This window comes from Scophthalmus maximus, chromosome 3, assembly GCF_022379125.1.
Source record: "Scophthalmus maximus strain ysfricsl-2021 chromosome 3, ASM2237912v1, whole genome shotgun sequence".
Classification (NCBI taxonomy): domain Eukaryota; kingdom Metazoa; phylum Chordata; class Actinopteri; order Pleuronectiformes; family Scophthalmidae; genus Scophthalmus; species Scophthalmus maximus.
In genome coordinates, this window is record NC_061517.1 from 13,140,522 (window position 1) to 13,163,447 (window position 22,926).

The window sequence follows — 22,926 nt, forward strand, 5'->3', positions numbered from 1 at the left end:
TCTAACAATGTGTGAGGACACCTTTAACAAGCAGGTTGAGCCTCACCTCTCTGCGATGCTGCGGTGGGCTCGGGACACGGACGTCTCAATGTCGATGGGGTGATAACGCAACCCCCTCAACTCCAACGTTTCATCGAGAGAGCCCACCACAAACAAGGCATCATGACGATCTGTATCAGAAAAGGACAAAAATATTAGATTATTTACAGTAGTGGGTGATATGACAATATATATACATTTGTCTACTTTTTCAGATTTACCATACCATTTATGCTTCAGTATCTGTGCCTTTAATATGTCTGGTTATATTTTGCCACTGTAAATAATGTTGAAAATCAATGAGCAAAACTGCTGAAGGTCAGTGGTTTGATTCCTTGTGGGTCCCGTCCAAATGTGGAAGGGTCCTTGGGCAATACACCCATCCCCATATTGTGTGTGTGTGTGTGTGTGTGTGTGTGTGTGTGAGTGTGTGTGTGTGTGTGTGAATGGGTGAATGTGAACTGTAATGTCAAGTGCTTTGAGTCGTCATTAAAAAAGCGCTGCACAAACTCAGCTCATTTTTTACAAACTGATAATTACTTCTAGATTTATGAAAACCAGAAAATTCCTCTTTGAAACTGAATGGAAGGGAAGGTTGATCAAATGTCCTCTCACCTCCACTTGCGTCCAGTAGCTCCGTCCTCTTGATGAAGCCCAGGTAGCCCGTCCTGGCCCACAGAGTCTGGGGCTCCCCAAAGCTGAGTCTGGTGTTGAAATGATCCGCCTGCAGGCTCTCCTCCCCATAGATGGTGTAGTAGCCGCTGGCGCAATGAGGACTGTTCACCCAGATCTAAAAATAAATAAATAAATACATTTTAAAAAGTCAGAAAGGCTGGAGGATTTCTGTATTTTTTACCTAAATAATCTGCTAATTGAGGGGAAACAAAGTGTAAAATGTGGACTCAACTAGCGGTGCTCACGTAACTCTATGCCAGTGAAACTAGTCAAAATGCTGCAATCTTCAGGTGAAAATGAACAAAGAGAAAACAATGAGACATTATTATCCCATTATCCCTTCTGCCCTCTTACCTCCCCAAGATGTGAATCTCCCAGAGGGCCTCTGGTCTCTGGGTTGACTATGATGACCCTCACTCCCGGAAGGATCTTAGAGGAGAACATAAAAGGAGGCTTTAGCTTTAGGCATAATACAACCACTTCTAATAACACTCTAGGTCTGTGGCCGGTGTGACCACGCACAAATGAGTTTTACTGGTCAAAAATCAATACTCACAGTGCCGGACTCCATAAGTGGAATACTCTGTGGCGCTCCTCGCTCCACCAGCCTCACCCTGAGACACAAAAGGCGACCTGTGTATTAAATCTGTTTGATTCGACCGACGCACCGTGTTTGTTTGCATCATTTCAATTCATGTGATGACAGGAGTTGCCTTTGTGCTGGTTAAAAGGGGTCTCTGAGTCTTACCTGTCGTGACGCAGAGACTTCATGTCAACATAGACGGTGGAGGGGTCTGGTCCAGCAGTGCCCTGAGGACACAGAGAGGGAAATGAACACCTGGAAAGCTGCAGTGAACCTGAAGCTTTTTCTGTCTTTAGTAAGAGTAAAGGTTGGAATTGAAAAATATTATTTGTAAACTAAATTCGAAATTAAAGCTCTACTGCAATTAATACAATAAAAGAGAAAAAAACGAGGATCTAAATTAGGAAAAGTAAAAGGTGCATCATGTGAACCCACGAGACAACGCAGTGTGTTCTGTATGAAACCAACCTGCAGGCAGATCGCCAAGTTGACCCTGGAGCCGAAAGCGGTGCTGACGGCGCGTGGCGACAGGCCAAGGTCCTTGAAGAGCTTGGAGAAGGACTGTGTGAGGACCAGACGAGGCCGCTCCTCTGCTATCACCACACAACTCCGCACACACGACAGATTCAAGCCCCGAGCCTGGAGACATGCACGACTGATGGTGAGTCACACTTTTACCAGTTACATGTAACTGGAGCTTGACACAATTAGCTGTCAGTATTGGCGGACATTTTCATCAAAAGGTGTCGACAGAATGAGATGAACAAGAGGGCCTTTGCACGTCGGTGCTCTAGCCCTAAATATTAAGATGTAAAGAACCACAAGAACCAGATTAAATTACAGATACATCTAAACTTCCATATGCAGTTAACACTGCTGTTCAATAAGTATGTGATGTATCTGTCACATGACATACATCATATCACACATATAAACAGTAATTTAAAAAAATGATAAGATGGGTGTTTATTTGTCGCCTTCACAGCAGATAGGATTCATGTGAGAAACTGATTTTAACACAGTGTCGTAATTAGTGCAACCACAGAAATTACAGAGCAGTAAAGGGAAACAGCATGTGCCATAATGTGCGTGTGTGAGATTCTAACCTTCAGTATCTCTGTCTGGGTGCCGAGGCCTTTGGTGCAGAGCTCCATGACAGAGTAGGAGCAGAAGGTGTCTCTGATCTTGTACTGACTGAGCGTGCTCAGCCACAGAGGCAGCGAGCTCTCCAGCTCCAGGGGAGGGATAAGGATGGACTGGTGACCTGAGTAAACACTGGACCGAAAAAAACACCCTCGCTGGAGCAACACTTCGGCAAAGGCTACGGTTACATTCAATGTGACATGCAATCTGTGTGTGTGTTACCTGGAGAGGCACCATAGGACGAAGCCCAGGCCACAGTATGGGTCCAGACAGATGGCTATTTGGCGTGAGGAGTAGAGCTCACACTGCAGCTTAATGGAGCGGCACAGAGTACTGACAGCAGCATGAGACATCTGCCGAGAAATGTATATAAACTCTTTAAAAAAAACAACACTATTCTCTTATATACAGATACTATTAATGTCCTGTGCCACGTGAATCTAACATCTATTAGCAGTATAAATATCGTGTTTTTTATTGCATCCATTTAACCTGCTAAATTAAAATAATAATAAATTATCTACACTCCAACATTTCCATTTCTAACATTTTTCATCACCTTCGGTATTGCAGACCCTTATTCTGGCTACAATGACTTGTATTAAACAATGTAGATTAATTTCATAAATCTTAACTATGTTGGTATTTACTTTAATGGTCAAATATTTTTTTAAATCCTTTTCATATGGTTTTTACACACACAAAAACGTATCTACACTCTCAATCAGTGAGAAAAACTCATACATAACATAATATGTTAACATTCTTCATTACAAATGTTGCTACTTGAAAGAAAAATGTCCACGAAAAATTAATTTGCAATGTATGTTACTCCTTCAAACCTGTTCACAAAGGCTTTTGACCACTAGTTTCGTGGTTTAGTTTTTTCCCCCCAATTATTCTACATCCTTGTTTTATTTATTTGGTTGTTGTTGATTTCCTAACTCTAAAGAGCCATTTGGGTACCTCGAAGGGAACTATATGAATCCAAGTTATTATTATTGTTATCATGTGAACTCGAGTCTCCAAATTTTTACATCACACTGTTGCAGATTGCATATTAAAGCAGGCTCATCTTCCAATATAGTTATAGTGTCACAAAATTATGCTCGCGAAATCAGTTTTAATGTGAGAAACTTTTCCCTTTCAGCAGATGAATGTGAAAGCGACCAGACCTTACGTTACGTATGATAAGCAGAATGTGTGAGATTCATTTACCTTGACTCCAGTCAACATGCCGGTGGTGGACACACTGAAGTCCAGGTAGGCCAGCATCTCAGCTGTGGGGGGTTTATATATGTGTGGGGGCCGCTTTCTGGGGAGATCATCTGGGAGGAGAAGGAAGCAGATTCATGTTGTTTATTAAAACATATGATGCGCTTTCACTGTCTAAACGTTAGTGTTATGACTTGCTTATAATGGCTCAGTTTTTCTGTTGAGTGAGAGGATTTTTTTTTAAACTGCTCTGCTCTATTAACTATGTGCAAGTGCAACCTTCAGGAAATGCACTGTTATGTAAAAAAAATTATTGAATGTTTGCTGAACATACTTAGAACAGGGGTCGCTTTAAGTCCCATGAGGGTTGACCAATGAGTGGGGCAAAGAGCAAACAGGACACCTTGTGGCCAAACGGGGAACACATTCTGTGTGCATCCAGGAATGTGACATGAAGGAAGTAAAGTACTGAATGCAATGCATATAATAATATCTGGTTTTAACGGTTTCTAATCATGCCCACCGTATCTAAGCTATTTTGATTTTGAACAGATCTCATCACCTGTATCAATGATCGTGGGCCACGTCTTGATGTTGACGCTGGCAGCAGCCTCCCTGGACCTGAGGATCCTCATGAGAGGCTGAGTGGTGAGGATGCAGACTGCTTTGCTCACCTGTGACACAGAAAACACACACACACAGTTCTTTAACTATAATTTAGCAGTTACCGCTGCTAAAAATCCTCCATTTGAAGCGTTAGTCAAATTAAATCTTTTTAATTATTGTAATACTTTATTGACCCTAAGGTATGTCATTTTATTGATTTCCTCCATGGAAATCACTTATGGGGTCAACAGTAGAAGGTCTTCACCGAGTTGGGTTGGGATTAAGCTACAGTTACTTCAATAATAAAAACAGCTCACTGAAGTGGTACACAGAAAGTAAAGGCAAGGTTCATTTTCCTTTTGAAGTATGGGACATTAAAGCTCTGTTATAATGTTTGGAAACATCTCTTGCCAAATGTATTTTTTGTTTTAGATAGATTTTTTTCTAAGGTGACATAAACACAAAAGTTGCCCCGGTACAACTTGTTGTACTTGAATAATCCCACACTTATCGTTCTATAATCCTCTATTAACACACTGCATCAGAAAACGCAGACCATCGAATACTTGATTTCCTCGGCACAGTCCAGGTGATGTACTCACGTCGATGATCATGCGGACAGTGGGGAGAGTAGCAGCCAGGTTCTGCGGGTGAGGCGGCCTCACTGTCACAGGGATGACCCCAGCATAAAGACAGCCATAGAAGGCAGCTATCAGGTCGATACCTGCGGAAGTTAGAGATAGACATGAACCTCATGAACTAAAATAACAGGCAAATAAAACAGAGGTGCTTCTTTGCTGAATTTTGAATGGAAAAAATAAGAAAAAATGTCCGTCTACAATGATGAGCGGTGAGTGTATGTGTATGTTTACCTGGAGGATAAAGCAGCACCACGTTGTCTCCTGTGTTCAGGCCTCCTCTCTCCATTAAGGTGGCTTGGATTTTTTCTGCTCTCTTGTGGAGCTGAGCACAAGTTGCTGTGCACACTGCCACTCCCTAGTGCGAAAACAGAGGAAGTTCAGATGAACATACTGTACAACAAACAAAATGGATTACTAAATGGATTGTTGGATGCATTGGGTCTGATCGAGTGGTTCAGTGTGTGAATGCATGTGTGTGTCTGTTTAATCTACCTTTGCATTGAGAAGCACATACAGGATGTGGTCTGGGTCGGTTTGGGCTCTCCATTGCAGAGCCTCAGACAAGAACTGATGCTGAAAAAGCACAGAGAGGAATGTGTCATATATACACTCTCACATAACTGTCAATAAATTGAATTACTCCCTTTTTTGCATAATTAAAAAATCCCACAAAGGTGCCTCAGTGACAAATAATAATCCACATAACAAGAACCAGAAGATAGAAACACATAAAAGCTGACAGGAAAAAAGTCAGATATCAAAGTCTCCCTCAGTGGCGACAGATACATATTTCAAACAAACTTTGTGAGGAGCAGGAAAGAGGAGAACAGTTTAAAGGGCATGAAGGATTGGGTATTCTGTGACGCTGTTGACCTCTCACACAGAGACACACAAGCACACAACAGGAGAATGGAGTGTCCAGAGACTGTTTTTTGTCAAGTGTAAGGTCATGCTGGGACCATCTGTGCCTGATAGGAGGCAAATTGGACCCACTGTCAAAGCTAACAAGTAATGGGCCTTTCAAACAAAGGGCAAGTTCATGACAACTTTGAAAAGCTTTGAAACTGTTTCCACAACATATTAACGCCTCAAAGTATTATCTCTTAAATAAAGTGGCTTGGATTGAATAATCCATTTACTAGTTTTACAGTTAAATACATGTGGAGTATTAAATACATTATCAGCATCTTGGTGCAAAGACAGAACAGACGTAAGAAATCAAAAACCTTTAAAAAAATCAGAGGCAACGTGAACATTAGGGAGAACAGCCAAAATGAAATTAACCCCATGACGTTCTCCAGACACAAACAGAATTTACAGCAGTGTCACAACGTTGGCCGTGTTAAAAACCACTTGCAGGAGTTATCGTTTGTGCCATCCACTCTCTCAGTCAGACAGGTCGTGCTCTGGTCAACAAGAAATCAGGAGTCACATCATGCAGACTGGCTGCCTGGACCACTCGTCAAGCCATGCTACACATGGGAGCATCACAGTGAACACAGCGAGCAGAGGTGCACACAAAACAATGTTCCTAATTTAGACTTACAAGATAACAGCACAACGCATCACTAAACATCATAAAATGATATGGATTTCTTTGGTCACATATGCGAGGAGTTTATAATTGTTTGTTCAAAGCCTGCAAAAATAAATCTGCGCTGCAAATTTCTGGAAAAGGAAATAAACTTCCATTTAGAAATGTCACTTAATTTACTGCTGGGCTTTTGGTTTGGCAAAGCTACTAGCCAACTCATAAAAGGTAACTCATAAATGGGGAACATCATTTACTTAATTTTTTTAATGTATTATATTAAATTAGGTGTGTGGACCCCTGCTGGCCAAGGAGTCTGCCTGGACAGTCATATCTGTGCGTGGGGCCAAAAAAGAAGCTGGTGGCCATCAGGCTGTCACGGCTGCAGAAGCACATCTGACTGACGAAAGCGGGAGAAGCAAAGACAAGTGGGGGGCCAGACTAGAGCCTTACCATCATGGTGGGCCACATACTGAGCTAAAGCCCAACCCCAGCAAAGTAAAGGCAGAACAACAGAGATTTAGGAGAAGACACATGAGCATCCGTTTACAGCATTTCCATTTTAAACAGGTTTATTTAACCATTTAGTGAGGATCTGCAACTAATGATAATTTCATCATCCATAAACTTCCTGATTACTTTGTTTTATTTGATAATTAAATATATGAGAAAACAATCAGAAAACAATCAAAACATCACATTTTTGTAGAGACCAACGTGAAGGCGGCAGTTGTCTTGTTTCCAAAAACCACAGATTGGGTTTTGGAAACAAGACAACTGCTATAGGGTTCATTAATATAAATTACATCTCAAACTCCAGATGTTAATGCTAGAGTCATATACAAACATAGTTTCAGATATTAGCAATTCAAAGTTGTAAATGAAACTGGGATTCGGGGTTCAGTATCGGGTTCAGTACCTTTCGGATCAGGTCTTGGTCCTCCACCACACCCAGCTCTCTGCCTGTGGCCTGAGCGATCCGCTTCCCCGCGACCAGGTTGCCAACCAGCATAGAAGCCGGACCGACATCCACTGGACAAATCAGAAAAATTAGGGACATCCAAACACATCTTCTTGAATAACAGCAGTAATGACCAAATAGAAGCACAAACCAGTATTTGATTGATTAACTGTCAAACTGATGAGTGGATTAAATCATTCAAAAGTAAATATTTCTGATTCTCTGTCTTGCTGCAATGTTATACATCAAGCAACAGATTCGCTTTGAGGCAGCCTTACCTGGCTGTTTCTGCCGTGGTTTGGGCAGATTAGTAACACAGGTGTGTGGGCACATGAGGATATTACAGGGGTGCAGGTTTCCTTCCAAAAAGTTTTGCTTGGTTTCACAGATGTGGATGCCTCCAAGCGGCGTCTTGGGGAGGGTGTTTGCTGGGACGAGAGCGAGGCAGTACAGGCCAACCTGGTGGATACTGTCGATAGCCTATGCAGGGAATAGGATGTTAATTAGGACGATATATCAGGATACTTCCTTATAAGAAAGAATGTTGAGTAATTGTTAACTATATTGGGAATAAGACAGAGGTGCAATATTTCATCAACCAAGATTTGGAATTGCACATAACACTTTCAAACATAACTAAAGACATAGAAGGGGTTAGGGGATTTAATGGGGTGTGATCTGTGATATAATCAAAGTCAGTATACATAAAGTCATTTAAAAAAAAGTTTAAACAAAAATGTGATATCTTTTAATTAAGGGAGACGTGCAGATGTGTGATTTACCTGCAGTACTCGACTCATCCACTGGAAGCTGTCCTCCTCACTGGCATCGGGCCTCTGCTCTGCCACAATCACGATCCTCTCATCATAAAACACGGTGACTGAGAATACAGCGATTCTGCATGGGAGAGAGCACAAACACACTTAGGAAGGCTGCAGGGTACAAAAGCCGAGTTTCTGCACTGTTCACCAAATTGAATGCGAGATAATACCCTTTTCACAGACGTAACAGCCAAATAATGATGAAAAACCAACAATAAGGTTATTTATTTATACTATACATTAATTTATTGATAAAATATATCAAATGTGTGTGTTTCTTTGTGTGTGTGTATATGTGTACATGTGAACATACACGTGTACCCTTTTGTCACAACCTTTCAGCTTTTTATTTATTTAAGTTTTAAAATTGACAGTTGTCCACTATGAGTTGAAAAGCTTCTTATAAAAATGTCACTGGAGGTCAAGAAAAAATATTTGAGACCTTTGAAAATTTCAACTTCTGAAATACCTGCAGAAACACTGTCAATGGATTATTCCGTTTGGAAGGATATAGTGAAGCTATTCCTTTTTTACTTACAATTAAAATACAAAAAATGTATCATGGTGTTTATATGGGTACATTTATCACACAGTGTCTCACCTCCCCCTGTAAACTGTTTTGACAGGCTCCACTGCGAGCGCGGTGGCCACCAGGTCGTCTGCGTTGTGGCGCCGCCCGCTCACCATCAGCAGCCCCTCAATCTTCCCCACGACAAACACCAGACTGCCCTGTGGAGCAGAGAGATGAAACTCAGCAAAGAAATACGAGGCTCACCACCTGTATTTTACTGACTAACTCTAATTATTTGTGGTGTATTCTTACCGGTCCTACAAATCCCAGCAGACCAGTCCGCGAAAAGGGAATTTCTCCAATGGGTGCTCCAGCTTGGTTGACAGGGATAACCTGCAGATTAACAGTAAGATCAAAGCCTTGAGTCAAGTACGTACAGTATGGTAAAAGCCACTCTGACATTGGGTTTCTTAAAGTACCAAAATAACAGTCTGGTTTTATCATTGACAAAAAAAATTAAATGACGGAAAAAACAAGGGGCTTGTGAGAATAATTGTGAGGATTTGGGAACAGAGTCTTATGAATCCTCTTAAAAGTACATGAGAGAATAAATACAATGCATCTACTGTTTGATGTACAGAATGTGGCTCCACCTAGTGCATCATTTGAATCAGTGCTTACTTTTCATCCATCCATTTTTATTAAACCAGCACATCCTGCGAGGGACTGGAGCTGATCCCAGCCCACAACAGAAAAGTTACAAATACACATGGACAAATCACCAGGACGTTTATTCTCAAGGGTTAAAATAACTTTTTAAGCAGGGATGTGTTTGACAAACACATTTCCAGTCTCATACCAAATATTTTTTTAACTAGTCTATTGTATCTAATTACGGCAGCGTGGCATGGAGGGGAATGATTGAACCTGGGATACTGTGGCTTTAAACAAATGTGGACCAGGAGCACAAGGTGTGGGGGGGGGGGGGGGGGGGGGGTGGCCCTTCTCCTAATTCCAGCACCCTTGCTTTGACCACATCCATCTTAAACCTGTAAATGTTTGTGACTGTATCTTGCACACTGTTGTGGTGAGAAAATCTGTGCTCAATCTGAACACACACACATACATATATACTATGTTTCATTATTTTGGTTGAGTCATATTGTGATTTGTGACTTTTAAAATTTGACCGACCTCAAATGTGTTCTTGGTGACACCGAGCAGGCCATAGTACATTGTGCCTCCAGCCCGAGAGTTGATCACAATCTCTCCTATTTCATCCGTCTTGCACAGCTGTGGAGGCCCGTCCGGTTTCACAATGCACATCAGGGCTGAAACACACAAACAGTGACGTGACACGTGCTTGGGAACCTGCATTCTGATGCTGTAGGAGGCATTTAAATAAACTATGAGAAAGTAATAATGCACATTAAATCGGCAGCTGCTGCACATAAGTAGTGCCAACTAAAACAAACTGCAGTTGCTAACCTCCAGGCATAATGTGGCCCACATCCTGAACGGTGAGAGCAGAGTTTTTGTCCTCTGTGTTCACCCTGATCACGCCGTGGCTCAGCCCGCCCATGGACAGGATGGCCCTGGCTGGCAGTGGAGCTCCTCGAGCACCAGGCCTGCACAGAGAGCAAAAATGTGTTTATCTTATTTTTTTGGTTAGTGGTATATACTAATTTATTCACAGTCCATATAACATGTCATTTTTACATAATATATATATATATAATGCATTTTGGATTTGAGGTTTAACAATATGGTACAATATTCCTGTTGTTTTATAAAGATGACATTATAACTTGAACTTTAAACAGAGAAGAAGAAAAAAAAAAAGCCAGACAGGAAGGCAGCTGAAATTGCTGCAGGTTAAAAGAAACTGTTATGGGGTGACATTCATTCACACGTGTCATCTTGGAAAAGACACAAAAAGTGGCAAAAAATCACATGTTTTGGTGGTTTTACCAAAACATGTGGTCTTGGAAAATTACACTTTATTCTAAATGATGCTCATAACGGAATTGATTTATCCCTAAAGCCTTTAAATTATTTTAGCCAAATTTAGTAACCTAATATAGGGAATGTGTGATGTTGACTGGTTAAGAAACCAGTTGTATAAAAGTCACGCCAGTTGATGTTAAAACCACAAGTCTCTGTTTATGTCTATTTGTTCCTCCCACTCAGTCTCAGTAATCAGTTACATTATGGGGGCTAACCATAAAAAACATATTTGAAAATTGTCCAAATTCTACCCATACCAAATTTTAGTACAGTCAAGTCACTTTTTATTGTGGTTAACATTATGTGCAAAGTAACGGTTTGCAGGCAAAACTACTATAGTGTTGAACTCTTTAATATCCGAGTGCCTCTTCCAGTTACATGCCAGTTTAAGGATGTAGTACTGTACCTGCGTATGGCCACGGTCAAGGCCTCCGGAGAGGTGGCACATGGACAAATGACCTCAGGCTTCAGGCCGTGAGACTGGAACACATTCAGGAAGGCATCACACGATGACACAGACCCTGGTAACAAACAATAAATAAAAAACATTACCACGACAGGGCAGAAATAGCCCAAATTCACGACCAAACGAAATGACTGACACTACATAGTCTACCTCTATTACAAAGAGGGACTTACATGGGTTTGCTCCATCAGCCACAATAAGCATTCGTATTGAGGACAAGTTGGTGTCTCTCTGGTCCTTGTGGGCCATCATGGCCCAGTGGAGGTCACGGCACTTCACCAAGGCCACACGTGCTAATAAAAGGGTATGGAAGACTTAATACATGAGGTACAGTTACATAAAGCACTCAAGCAATTCATATAGTCTGAGTTTTATACGATTTCTCCTTCAAAAACATTTTTAAGCCATTTCTACCTAGCTTGGTGATTTTCAATGTATTTGCCTACTTCTATCATTTCAAATAAAAGCTTTTAATATTACCATATTTGTCTGATGTGTGCAACACATACGTTATCTTTTACTAAATCTGTAATTAGCGCCAACTGGTGCAGTGTCTTGTCAAAATGCCCCTTTCGTGGGGGCTGATTGCTTGGCCTGTGTTTATTCAGCTATTTGTGAGCATCATCCAAACAAATTTTCATTTAGGTTTACTCATTTGCCAGACATTTTAATCTAAATAACATAACAACTGTGGGATAACAAACACTTAGCCTTGAGTACAGTGGGAGACCATGAAGTAAGTGCTAACTTTGACAGGACAGAACACGATAAGCACACTGCAGAAACGGGATGAGTCAGACAAGTCTGTCGACTCATCAAGGTTTCGCACCAGTCGCATGACAGAAATGTCATCAACTCGCCCACTCGCATGCTGTAAATTCTCCAGACAATGACCTAATCTATGGCCACATGGGCTCAATCGGACATTATTCAGGCTTTGGACAAGGGAGTAAATGCCAACCGATACGGACATTTGCGTTCTGGCATTGGTAATTCTAGATAAGTCCAGGGTTACAGTGAGTGTGGGAAAGAATTATGGGTTACATGAAGAGACGGCAGACACCGAGACAACCTAAATCATTGATTTGATTTAGGTTATGTTTGCTGTTAATGGAGAACTATCATTTCTGAAAAAATCCTCACTTTACTTTGAATGGCTAAAACCTTTGTACAGTGATGTGCTGTACATTAACTGGGAAAAACATAGTTAAACCATACAAACAAGAACTATAAAAGTAAGAAAGGATATCAGCTAAACCTTTGTGAATGTGGACCCTCTGCACCCAGGACATAGGACAGGCTTTCATGACAGCGTACGGCACAGTGATGGTGTGGATTCTGTTCATGACACTCTGCAAGGAAAATTACACACATATTGTATCAAACTGTACTTAATACAAAAGTTAAAAGGATCACCAAGGCTGGATACACAGTACAAGTTGTTTCATTCCGTCTCACCGTTAAGACCCCATGCCACATGCCCATATCCTTCTTGCAGTCCAACACATTGACCAGTGTCTCCCCTAAGACAGAAAAGACAAGAATTATCATTTACTATCTAACTGATCCTAATCGTAGTCTTCTCTCAGGTTTTCATGCCATGTGTTTCTGACCGACTCTCTCTGAGAAGGAGAGAGTGAAAATGATTCATGGTACGGGCTACCGATAAACATCTTACAATTTCACTGTTGTAAAATTAGGGTTTAATGCTTAGTTTACATTTACTTCAGCATCTTACCATGACACACAAATAAGAGCAGGAGAGAGATGCAGGCAGAGAAGCGAGAGACATCTATTTTGGATAAAGCACTGAGCTCTGACCTTCACAGTAGTTACAGGCCTGGGTCAGGGCTTGACAGTGGGTCAGTAAGGAGATCTTGGACACAGCCACTCCCATCACGGTTCCTTCCTTACTCGCTTTGTACTTTGGTGAAAGAGACACAAAAAAACTAAACAAAGATTGACAACACAATTCATTTATACATTATATGTATAGTACATGTCTGAGAATTAAATTTTAAATGTTACTTTCTTTACAAAGCGAAAAAAAGGAGAAATAAACACAATGAATCATATCATGGAAAAAGGGGCAAACAGATGATAATGAAAAGGACAAAAAAAGATTTGGGTAACATTAAGAGGACTGCATGTTTTTAAGTTTTATAGGTGATAACATTTAATTAAGGAAACTTAAAACTTTTGGGGTAGAAAGGTGCCGCCATTCTGTGAGTCTAATTTTAAATAAAATCACAGGCGCTGGGCCAGAGGGTTCAAAAGAGTAATATTTAGAAACACAATTTATATAACGAACATGCGTAACCCAAATAGAAATACAAAAGCAACTGAAGAATCTAATGTTTTGAAGGGTACCTCTATGTAGGCGGTGTCTGTGTTGGCGGTAGGAATGTGAGGCTGCCAGTCTTTGGATGGTTTTGTCAGGTACTTGGTGTCTGTCACTACCCATTTCATCCGTGGCCATCCTGTGAAAACATAATCACAAATAAACAAAGATAAATATTTTTCCTGTGTTTAGGCACAGTCATTTGGAGCCACTCTAAATTAACAATGTTCACCCTGCAAACCTCCTGGTTTCAAGGTCAAAGGTAAGCAGCCGATATCTAACAAGCAGAGTGATTACACAGCCACCCACTCATCTCCTGGCTCTAAATTAGCCTTTGGACATCACACTGTATATTTCCTTTAATGAGGCTGTCTATTGACTCCCTGAGAGACTGAGACAAAGACCTTTGAACTGGATGATCTCTCCATTTGGCGTCTTGGGCAGCCCTTTGAGACACACCTCACTAGTCAGCGCCAGACTCACACCACAGCTGCCCAACAGGAAGCCGATCTGCTGGCTGCCAGCATCCTGCAGAGAGAGACAAAGGTGAGGAGACTTGTTACACACAGGGGAACACATGTAAAGAAAACTGTGGCAATTAAAAACCCTCGCTGTCAATACGTTGGTCATGGAATAAATCCAAATTGTCTGTATGGGAATGTGATTAATGAGCAATTATATACATCATATACACAGTGGACTGGTTTAGGATAATTAGGACTGCCACAAATACTTTACAGATTAAGCTGTTGATTATTCTCTCAAGTTTTCATGTGTTATTGTTTATTTATCTCCTACATTATATCATTAAATAGTCTCAGATGAACACTCTAAATGTCTTATTTTGTTCGACCAACAGTCCAAACCCCAAAGATATTCAGTTGAGAAAATATTACAAATTTGAATAGAGAAGCTAAAAACAGCAACTTTATTGCAATTTTGCTAGAAAAAAATGATCAAGAGTTGTCAAAGAGTTGTCAAGAGTTGTCAAATGTATTCTGATGATCAGCTTTCGATTCATTATTGCAGCTTTGATAAACATGGCCTTAAATGGCTTTGTGCTTTTATAAAATAGCTGCTTTACCTTTCCCTAAATGTCACAAAATCCAAGATATAAGAGACTGATATTGTCATAAAAATGTACAAGCCTGTGTAGCGATTGACACTACGTGCTTTTGCCAAGTTCTAGGTAAAAAATTTCAGATCTGACTGAATTGTTCTGAAGTGTTTGGTTGCTTCAGTCTCAATTGGTTTTGTGTTTGACTAAGAATCATATCTGGTTATGTATTTCACAGTGATCACCACAGAGGAATTCACTTGTAGAGTGATATCTTTACCTGTCGTGACAGTGGCACCTCAATGGGCACAGGGATGACCTCAGCTAAAAGGCAGCCATAGAAAGCCACCCAGAACATGCCAGGGTCACTGTTGGGATACACCAGCGCCACCTGGGAGACAGAAACACTTGTTTTTTCCTTGTCACGTTCCTCTTAGCTTCAAATACTGAGTAGCAACGGGCAGACTCTTACCCGATCGCCAGGTTGCAGGACAGGCTCAGTCTTGGTGCCCAGTTTATTCAGCAGTGTATAGGCCAGCTTCAGACTGCGACTCCATAGTTTGCCTGTGGAGAAGAAGGTTAGTTTTATAATGTCCCGTTTGTTTTTTATTTACCATGCATATAGTTGCATAACTGATCAAGAAGAGTTCAACTCAACAAACACCTCCACACGGGGAGAACATTTTCTGTAGGTGTTTGTTCTTCTCGGGCTAACAAATATTTATTCAGCTGAACCGACTCGTGCAAAAAAATATATCTCACATTCAAGTTTGGTGGACATGGTGATGTGGAACGCCTATCTGAAAACCTCTGCGATTTACTGTCTACACAAACATCATTGTGAGTGGAGGTGTTTCTCACCATATGTGAGTGTGTAGAGGGGTTTGCCAGTGATATCCAGAGCAGTGAGGGCAGGACTCTTAGCCTGGGTAGCCCCCCAGCGGGCCAGAGCAGCCTGCAGGGCAGGAGGCCAGTTGCTGACCACTCCAAGGGGCTCCCCCTTTACGGGGATGATTTGACGTCCCTCAGGCTTTGGGGTGTTGGGATCCGGCTGGGGAACTGTGCAGATAAAGAGACACAGTTAAGTAAATATCTGGAAGACACGACAAATAAGCTTGTACCCCTGCAATAAGTGATATGTGACAAGATCTGGGCAATTCTTTGTAATTACACATTACATTGATGACAACAAGCTTGTCATCAACCATTTAACAGCCAAGAGGATTTCCATATATTTTACAGACATGTGTGACTCTTTGGCTATACAGTAGCAGAGAATCAGATCAGTACATTTACCTTTTTTCCCCTCTCTTGTACTTCATTTATTTCCTTATAAATAGAATTTCCTAGTTAGGTTGGCTATGTTGATAGTTGTATAAGTAATCAGAAGAATCTGACAATAAAAGAGCTGGGAAAAAAACCCAACACCTAGAATCGGTCAAAATGAAGCAACCCATGCAAACAAATATTGTTTGTCAGACCATATGAGAGTGAACTTCATGCACGATAAATGTGCTTATGTGAATAAGGAAAGAGCATATACACACTATGTGTCTCACCTTCTACAATTTCCTCAGCATCATCAAGGAAGAATTCACTGAGTGGGGGTCTTTTGGGTCGTTTGAGTGTGTTCAACAGCTGCTGGATCTTAGTGGACACCCTGCTGTTGACAGGCACACCTGGACAAACACCAAGAACAGCACCCATCATTAAACATATGCAAACAAGCAAACCAAAAAGACAACACACACCAACACATGCAAGACTATTCTAATACAAATCTCTATCACACTCATACAGGCAGAACCCTACGCACTAGCACACCATCAGGGTCAGAATCAGCAGCAGGAAGGATTCGAAAGGGAAATAGGTTCTTGAAGAGACACAGATTGGACGATCAATAGGAAAACCAAACGCAGGAGGTTCTCTAGATCTATACCTACAACACGAGACAAACATGAAGACAGATAGACAAACGCGAGGTTGGAAAGCAAGCCGAGTTGGACCCTCTTCAGCATCCCTCCCCTTCCCCGATTTCGATTTATATTACCTTTTCTTTTTCCTTTTTTAAATGAAAGGCAAGACAGGCACAGGATTAATGGACCCAAAAGAAAGAACACAAAATATCCGTGATTAGCAGCATTCACCACAGAGTGGCTTGAGGACAATGTTCAAATTGATTCTGGATGAATACGGGCAGATCATTCACCGATTTGAACACCTTAATCAGCTTCGTCACCGCAATGCTGTGAGTCATAGAGTCAATGCAAAATGGAAAATGTCATCCAGCAATTGCCATGACTGCAGCATGCAAATGATCTAACCTCCTGATTTGAGGCAAGAACCAGATGAGAGTAAGTTCCACACATTTCAGGAACAGAAATTTACAGATTTTTCTCCGCACCTGAATATTTAACAGACATTTATAGACATCGTGGCTAGTGTGAGTGTACCGTCAGCAGTATCCAGCATGCTGCAGCGGCTCTGTCCACGGCTCATGCCCCTGACGGCCGGAGGCAGGTCAACCCTGGACCCTCTGTCCTGGGGAGTGGAGGATGTCACATCGGGAGGAACACTGTTTTCTGGAGGAGAGGGAGGAAAGTGAGTGTCTAAAAGAGAACAACAGCCACCCATTACTGTTAGATATCCGTTAATATCAGAGCCATTCTGTCAGAGAAGCTTACCGATGCGCGTGTGGGCCAGTACGTCGGCCAACAGTGAAGCTGCAGGTTGAAGCTGGGGCTGTGGTTGGGTCTTGGGCTCTCCATGGGAGAGGGTGGAGGAAGCGGATGAGGACGTGGAGGAGCTTTGGACGGAACGGTTGATCCAGTAGTCGGGGCTCTGCAGGCTCTGTGCCAATACTGCACTGAAAGCTGCCTTCCTGCGCAATGAGCCCTCATCCTCTGATGCAGAAGATGTGTCTGAGAGAAAGAGGGAGCACTGTACATTAAAGGAACAGTACTGTATGATCATGACACATTTATCATTTCTTGGGGTCTCTTTTTAGCAAGAGAACATATCCATGCTTCTGCCCTACAGATGGTCAGGGACACTGTCTTCCTTAACGGATCGTCAGTATTGTGGACACTTGCTGAACAGAGGGATTGAAGCCAGGTTCCTGAGTTAAAAGAAGGTTCCAGAATCATCACAGCAACCAACTGCACACTGAGCATGAGAAACTAGTTTACCTGGTGGTGTGCAGGTATCTATGGGAGACTGGACAAAGGCTGAGCGTCTCTTGGTCGGCATGGGCAACGCCATCTTCTCTTCTTTGTGCTTCGCCAGTGCTGCCTGCACAGCCTCTGTGTGGATATCTACAGAAACAGTAAGAACAAGAATAAATGCAGCGATACAAAAAAGAAAGTAAGTTGACAGGCTTATTTGACTCCAGCTGGATGGATGTGTTTTTTTATGTATAATATGCTGTGTACCTGATCTGTAGCGGTCATCCCTGGCCCCTCCACTGCGATGTGCACGGTGGTGTCTGGAGGCTGAAGACGTGGAGGGGCCCGGGGCCTCTGGACTCGGGCTGGGGTCGGCACTGTGGCCAGGGGAAAGCTGGACATCTGGCAGAGACAGGTCCACATCTGAAGAACAGAAGCATCATCAATAAAAACACATGAAAAAACAATTAAATATGAAATTCACAAATCAATATAGCCCACTTTTGCTTTCATAATGCCGTGTGTGTACATGTAGGCATGAGGGTTATATGCAACTCAGAGACACTCCCTAAATATAATCTGACTACAGAGCGTCTGAACATGAAGTGAGGTAAGGACATGTACTTGACTGATGCAGCTTGTACTGCTAACACAGTACATGGAACTAGGATAGATTGAAGCAAATATATTTATAGTCAAGCGCCTTCTCCTCCCGGAGGGCCTGAGCAACAGAGTCCCTTTGGAGATGATGGTTTTGGAGGATATGAGGGCCTGAGGGGATGGATGCATGATCAGGTGGGAGCGTTGGTGCTTCAAAACTTCCCAATACCTAATGTGACGTCCAGGGCAAACTGTCCATAATGGAACAAAGAGCAGTGCCCGCTAACAACCAAAGGAATTCAAATCACTTGACAACATGTATCATGTGGTAGCTCAAGCCAGAACAGACCACGGGTAAACTACTGGGAAAGGGGATTAAGTAGTCCACATTTATACATTTTTTTAAAGTGGAATACTTACCCTTTCCCCACTTGTTAAGCTTTCTTTACACAACAAGAAGGATTTGTTTTTTCCATGTAAATGCTAATGTGGTGCAACTGTTCTGGAGGAAACGACACACCCTCATGCGAGGCAGCTGACTGAGGCCCTGTCCACACCACAAGATATTTCGAAAACGACCCCCAGTGCGAACTGCTGTTGCGACTCGCACTGGACTACAAGGCTACAAGCCTGTAGTCCGCCATTGTTGTTGTTGGAGATGCCGCGGGCGAGGGTCGAGGGTCGAGGGGTGGGGTTGGGAGATGACATCATCGTATGCGTATCTGGCGTTCACACAAACTCAAATACACAAACGCAGGGGGGAGATTTATCTTCTCCACCCTGGGAACTGGATTCAAAAGAGTGCGTTTTCAGGCAGCGAAAACTCCGGGTGCGTCAGGACGGGAGGCCCATACATGCAAGACTTCCGTGTATTTACAACAAATTTGCAGTCGTGTAGACAGGGTCTAAGAAAATCCAAACAGATCAGCTAACCAACGAGGCCAAAGGTGACTGGCTCGTAGTAATACTGTGAAACTCTGGTACTTCCCTACTTTTGTGACTTGTTGTATTGTAAGCTGACACTGGTTTAAAGAAAACTGTGTCCACGACTCACTAAGGACGGCACAAACAGACACACATGTTTTGTTTGGAGGGGTAGATGTTCAATGTTACTGCAGTTCCCTTTTTGTCCACAAGAGTGCCACACAAAGCCAGAAATCCTCTTGAACAACTTTGACAAAGAGAATCACAGTTGCACTGGACAGTCAGTTGTTACTTTCTTAAGAAGATTAGAAAAAAGGACACTTGAAGCGACACAAACAAAGACAATTTTTTCAGTGTGATTCTCAAAACTGACCAGAAAGAACTATTTGTTATTTGAGTTATTTGAGACTTGTTTTCTGAATGAATTCTGACAGAGGAGATGACACAGCAAAGGGGAAGGAAGTGTTAGAAGAGAAATGAGGAAAGGCAAAAAAAAAGAAGAAGAAGAAGAGTTGGGCTTACTTGGCAAATGGGGGATGAAGGAGGCCAGCAGCTTGGCTTTCTTTTTCTCATAGCCCTTCTGCGTGATGTCACCTAGGAGAGAGGACAGCGACACCATACTGTTATGTTAGCCATAATTACCATACAAACACCAACAGACAACTGCACACACAAACACATAGTACGTGGACCAGATGAGGTTCCACAAGCCTCCCCTGATAGTGAGGGGAGGCTTGTGCGCACACGCGCACACACAAACACAAACACACACACACACACACACACACACACACACACACACACACACACACACACACACACACACACACACACACACACACACACACACACACACACACACACACACACACACACACACACACACACACACACACACACACACACACACAGGCCCTGCTGTAGCTAATTCTTTTGCAAGGGTTGAGTCATAATTATAATCCTCTTAAAGACCAAATCTACTGAACTCCACATTTTGACGGCTCAGTCCATTTACAACATGCCACAGAGATAACACCATTATTTGGTCTTACATTAGCCCCCGGTGAACAAACACGATGAGTGCACAAAAATCTCCCCCTGGCTACCAAACCCAAATATGATTAGGGCAACCGGCAGATAAACCATGCCAGGGGCAGAAAACAATGGCAAAACTGAAGGCTGTCGGGAACAGTCAGGATAGTAAGCAGAGCAAAAAAGGAAAACATGTGATCCAGTTTCACATGGGACTCTATCATTTATTTCCTCCACCCCCTCCCCCCTCTTCTTCCCACTGTACACCCCTGTAGCACCACCCCTTCCTCATTCGTCCTCGGACTGGCAGGACTCCCACCGCAAACCAGAGTTTGTTGGAGAGCAACAGAGGCAGGACAAAGTCCACTTAACCGGGACCCCAAAACACACAGTCTGCTGCTTGTACAGTAAACATGCATGCAAGACACACCTAAGCCAGTTTAACTTACATACATGCACTCTCCCTTTGTAAACACAAACAATCCCGTTGATGCAGTCCCTCTCAGTTATTCCCCTTCTTCTATGTCCAGTGATAACACTGCATGCTATGTCAAGTGCAACGAGCCAAAGGGCTGCTTAGTCTCAGTCCCTTGATACCTCCTCTACACTGAGCAGTGACAACAAGGAGACCCTCGCCCAAACTACAGTGGGGGGTTGATGACCAAGGGGGGAAGCTAGAGGGAACAATGGAAAGAAAATGAGGAGAGACAGGGGGGAGCCAAAGTTCACAGCAGATTCGAGGGAGGCTGGCTGGATAAGCCGGTACTGGGTGGTGAGTCCCATGTGTGACTCACACTGTGTCTTAACTGTGTTTGCCTGAATAAACAACAGAATCAGAAAAGAAAGTTCCCCTTAGGATTGAGTATGTAGATCACCCGTGTGAGCTGCAGACTTTATTTCTCCTTCTTTTGCTCATTCACATGCAGAAAAACTCTCGAGGTTTCACAACACCGTGAAAGAGAGGAACGGGAACAGGGAGAGAGGAGATGAAGTGCACAACACTCGCAGAGGAAAAAGTCAGCAAAACAAAAGTTTTAGATTAAGAGGGAGTGTGTGATTGTGTGCCTTGTAAAAAAAAGCTCAAATTGGATGGCCGGCATTCAGCCCTGACTTCATGCCTGAATACACACACTTGACACGAAAGGGATGAAAAACACAGCAGCAAATCTGTGTTACAGACTCTTTTTCATTGTATCCCCTTCCTTGTACGTGCAACAGGCTTGTTTTTATCAAGGAAAACGCTCGCAGACAGACATGCAAGCACAGAAATCTACAGTAAATTGATTGTAGTGGACTGGAGCGTCATTATTGTTGTAGACAGCATTCTGTCGAGACCCAGTTCTGGTGCCGAAGTGGGGCCGGGGGGAGGGAGGGAGGAAGGGCGGGATGGGGGTCATTAACACAGACAGAGGACAGTCTGTATTGGTGTGGGACATAACAACAGGCTCGGATTGGCACGGCCACACGGGCTCTGTGGCTGGCAGTATAGGCAGAGAGACACTGAGGGGCTGTGGGTTGAAAAAGTGAGTGTGACAGCTGCTTCAAAACAGAGGAAAAGCTTTATGTTTAGAGAGCAAGAATGCGGTGTTTCGAGTGTAAGCAGGAGCAAAACAGTACAGTAACTGTGCGCGTGTGTGCATGTGTGTGTGAGTGTATAAAATCTGAGGTCAGGGGACAGGATATGAGTGTTACCCCACCCTGTGTGTGCGCTGCCAAAACTGTCTCCCAGTGTCTGTGTCTAGAGAAAGAGGAATGTGCTGATTGGAGAGCACCGCACTAACAGAGAGGGCCAACTGGCCAGGAGAGCCAGCTCACTGGCCAAAAACCCCCGAGGTGCAGGAAGGGAGTGTGTGTGTGTGTGTGTGTGTGTGTGTGTACCAGCTGTACACAGCTGGTACAGGTTAAAGGGCGCTTCAGTACACGGAGGAATTAATGCTGAGTGAGCCCTCAGTGAGATTGGCATTAGAGGCCTACCCTGTCAGATGTGTGTCAGTGTGTCAAACCGTGTGTGTGTGTGTGTGTGTGTGTGTGTGTGTGTGTGTGTGTGTGTGTGTGTGTGTGTGTGTGTGTGTGTGTGTGTGTGTGTCCGTCCAAATTCTGGACCTGTTCAACATACTGTGATAGAGCCAAAGGTGATTAGAAAAGATCCAAGATGCCTTAATTCAGTGACAAATGTCATCTTATTTTTTATAAGCAATCATCATAAACCCTGTGTCTTCCAGGCTTTTAAAAGTTTTTTCTAAACACACTGAAGATGACAGTGACTATCTGACTCTTTTCAACAGGTGCTGATGACCTCTGACCTCAGGACAAGTCAGACACTAACAGATGACTGTGCAGGGTCACAGAGGGCATAGAAACACATACATAAGCAACAGTAAAGCAAATAAAACACTCACATAAAGGGATTTTACACTGGACGTCACACATTCAGCCATTAATGATCAGTTTTAATATTTTTCGCTGTATCTTCCGTAGAATTGGAAGAATAGAAAAAAATCCTTTTGCTTCGACATGGGAGTGTTCATGCATTATTCAACAACCGATACTCCAACCGCTAGTTTTGGAGTTACACAAATTAATTAGCTGAATTTCGCCATGCAGCCATT

The 22,926-nt window shown here is 42.7% G+C and overlaps 1 protein-coding gene across 2 annotated transcripts in view; it reads right to left on the reverse strand.

The window, feature by feature from the left end:
- The window catches only part of dip2ba (disco-interacting protein 2 homolog Ba), a 41,805-nt gene that overhangs the window by 3,779 nt on the left and 15,100 nt on the right, over positions 1-22,926 (reverse strand). The window contains exons 2-38 of one of the 2 annotated variants that reach the window (XM_035644677.2): positions 19,808-19,879; positions 18,029-18,184; positions 17,786-17,911; positions 17,282-17,518; positions 17,051-17,179; positions 16,648-16,659; positions 16,157-16,276; positions 15,459-15,656; positions 15,070-15,161; positions 14,878-14,988; positions 13,945-14,068; positions 13,570-13,679; positions 13,021-13,123; positions 12,658-12,722; positions 12,458-12,551; positions 11,373-11,492; positions 11,140-11,254; positions 10,215-10,354; positions 9,921-10,057; positions 9,039-9,119; positions 8,817-8,944; positions 8,177-8,291; positions 7,673-7,874; positions 7,353-7,465; positions 5,395-5,475; positions 5,134-5,257; positions 4,864-4,985; positions 4,218-4,329; positions 3,659-3,768; positions 2,663-2,793; positions 2,404-2,572; positions 1,766-1,936; positions 1,463-1,524; positions 1,271-1,328; positions 1,069-1,143; positions 655-829; positions 47-170 (exon numbers count right to left, since the gene is read on the reverse strand). In XM_035644677.2, coding sequence (XP_035500570.1) covers positions 47-170; positions 655-829; positions 1,069-1,143; positions 1,271-1,328; positions 1,463-1,524; positions 1,766-1,936; positions 2,404-2,572; positions 2,663-2,793; positions 3,659-3,768; positions 4,218-4,329; positions 4,864-4,985; positions 5,134-5,257; positions 5,395-5,475; positions 7,353-7,465; positions 7,673-7,874; positions 8,177-8,291; positions 8,817-8,944; positions 9,039-9,119; positions 9,921-10,057; positions 10,215-10,354; positions 11,140-11,254; positions 11,373-11,492; positions 12,458-12,551; positions 12,658-12,722; positions 13,021-13,123; positions 13,570-13,679; positions 13,945-14,068; positions 14,878-14,988; positions 15,070-15,161; positions 15,459-15,656; positions 16,157-16,276; positions 16,648-16,659; positions 17,051-17,179; positions 17,282-17,518; positions 17,786-17,911; positions 18,029-18,184; positions 19,808-19,879 — 4,414 coding nt within the window. The remainder of the gene's footprint in view (positions 1-46; positions 171-654; positions 830-1,068; positions 1,144-1,270; positions 1,329-1,462; positions 1,525-1,765; positions 1,937-2,403; positions 2,573-2,662; positions 2,794-3,658; positions 3,769-4,217; positions 4,330-4,863; positions 4,986-5,133; positions 5,258-5,394; positions 5,476-7,352; positions 7,466-7,672; positions 7,875-8,176; positions 8,292-8,816; positions 8,945-9,038; positions 9,120-9,920; positions 10,058-10,214; positions 10,355-11,139; positions 11,255-11,372; positions 11,493-12,457; positions 12,552-12,657; positions 12,723-13,020; positions 13,124-13,569; positions 13,680-13,944; positions 14,069-14,877; positions 14,989-15,069; positions 15,162-15,458; positions 15,657-16,156; positions 16,277-16,647; positions 16,660-17,050; positions 17,180-17,281; positions 17,519-17,785; positions 17,912-18,028; positions 18,185-19,807; positions 19,880-22,926) is intronic. The other variant, XM_035644678.2, reaches the window with a different exon arrangement.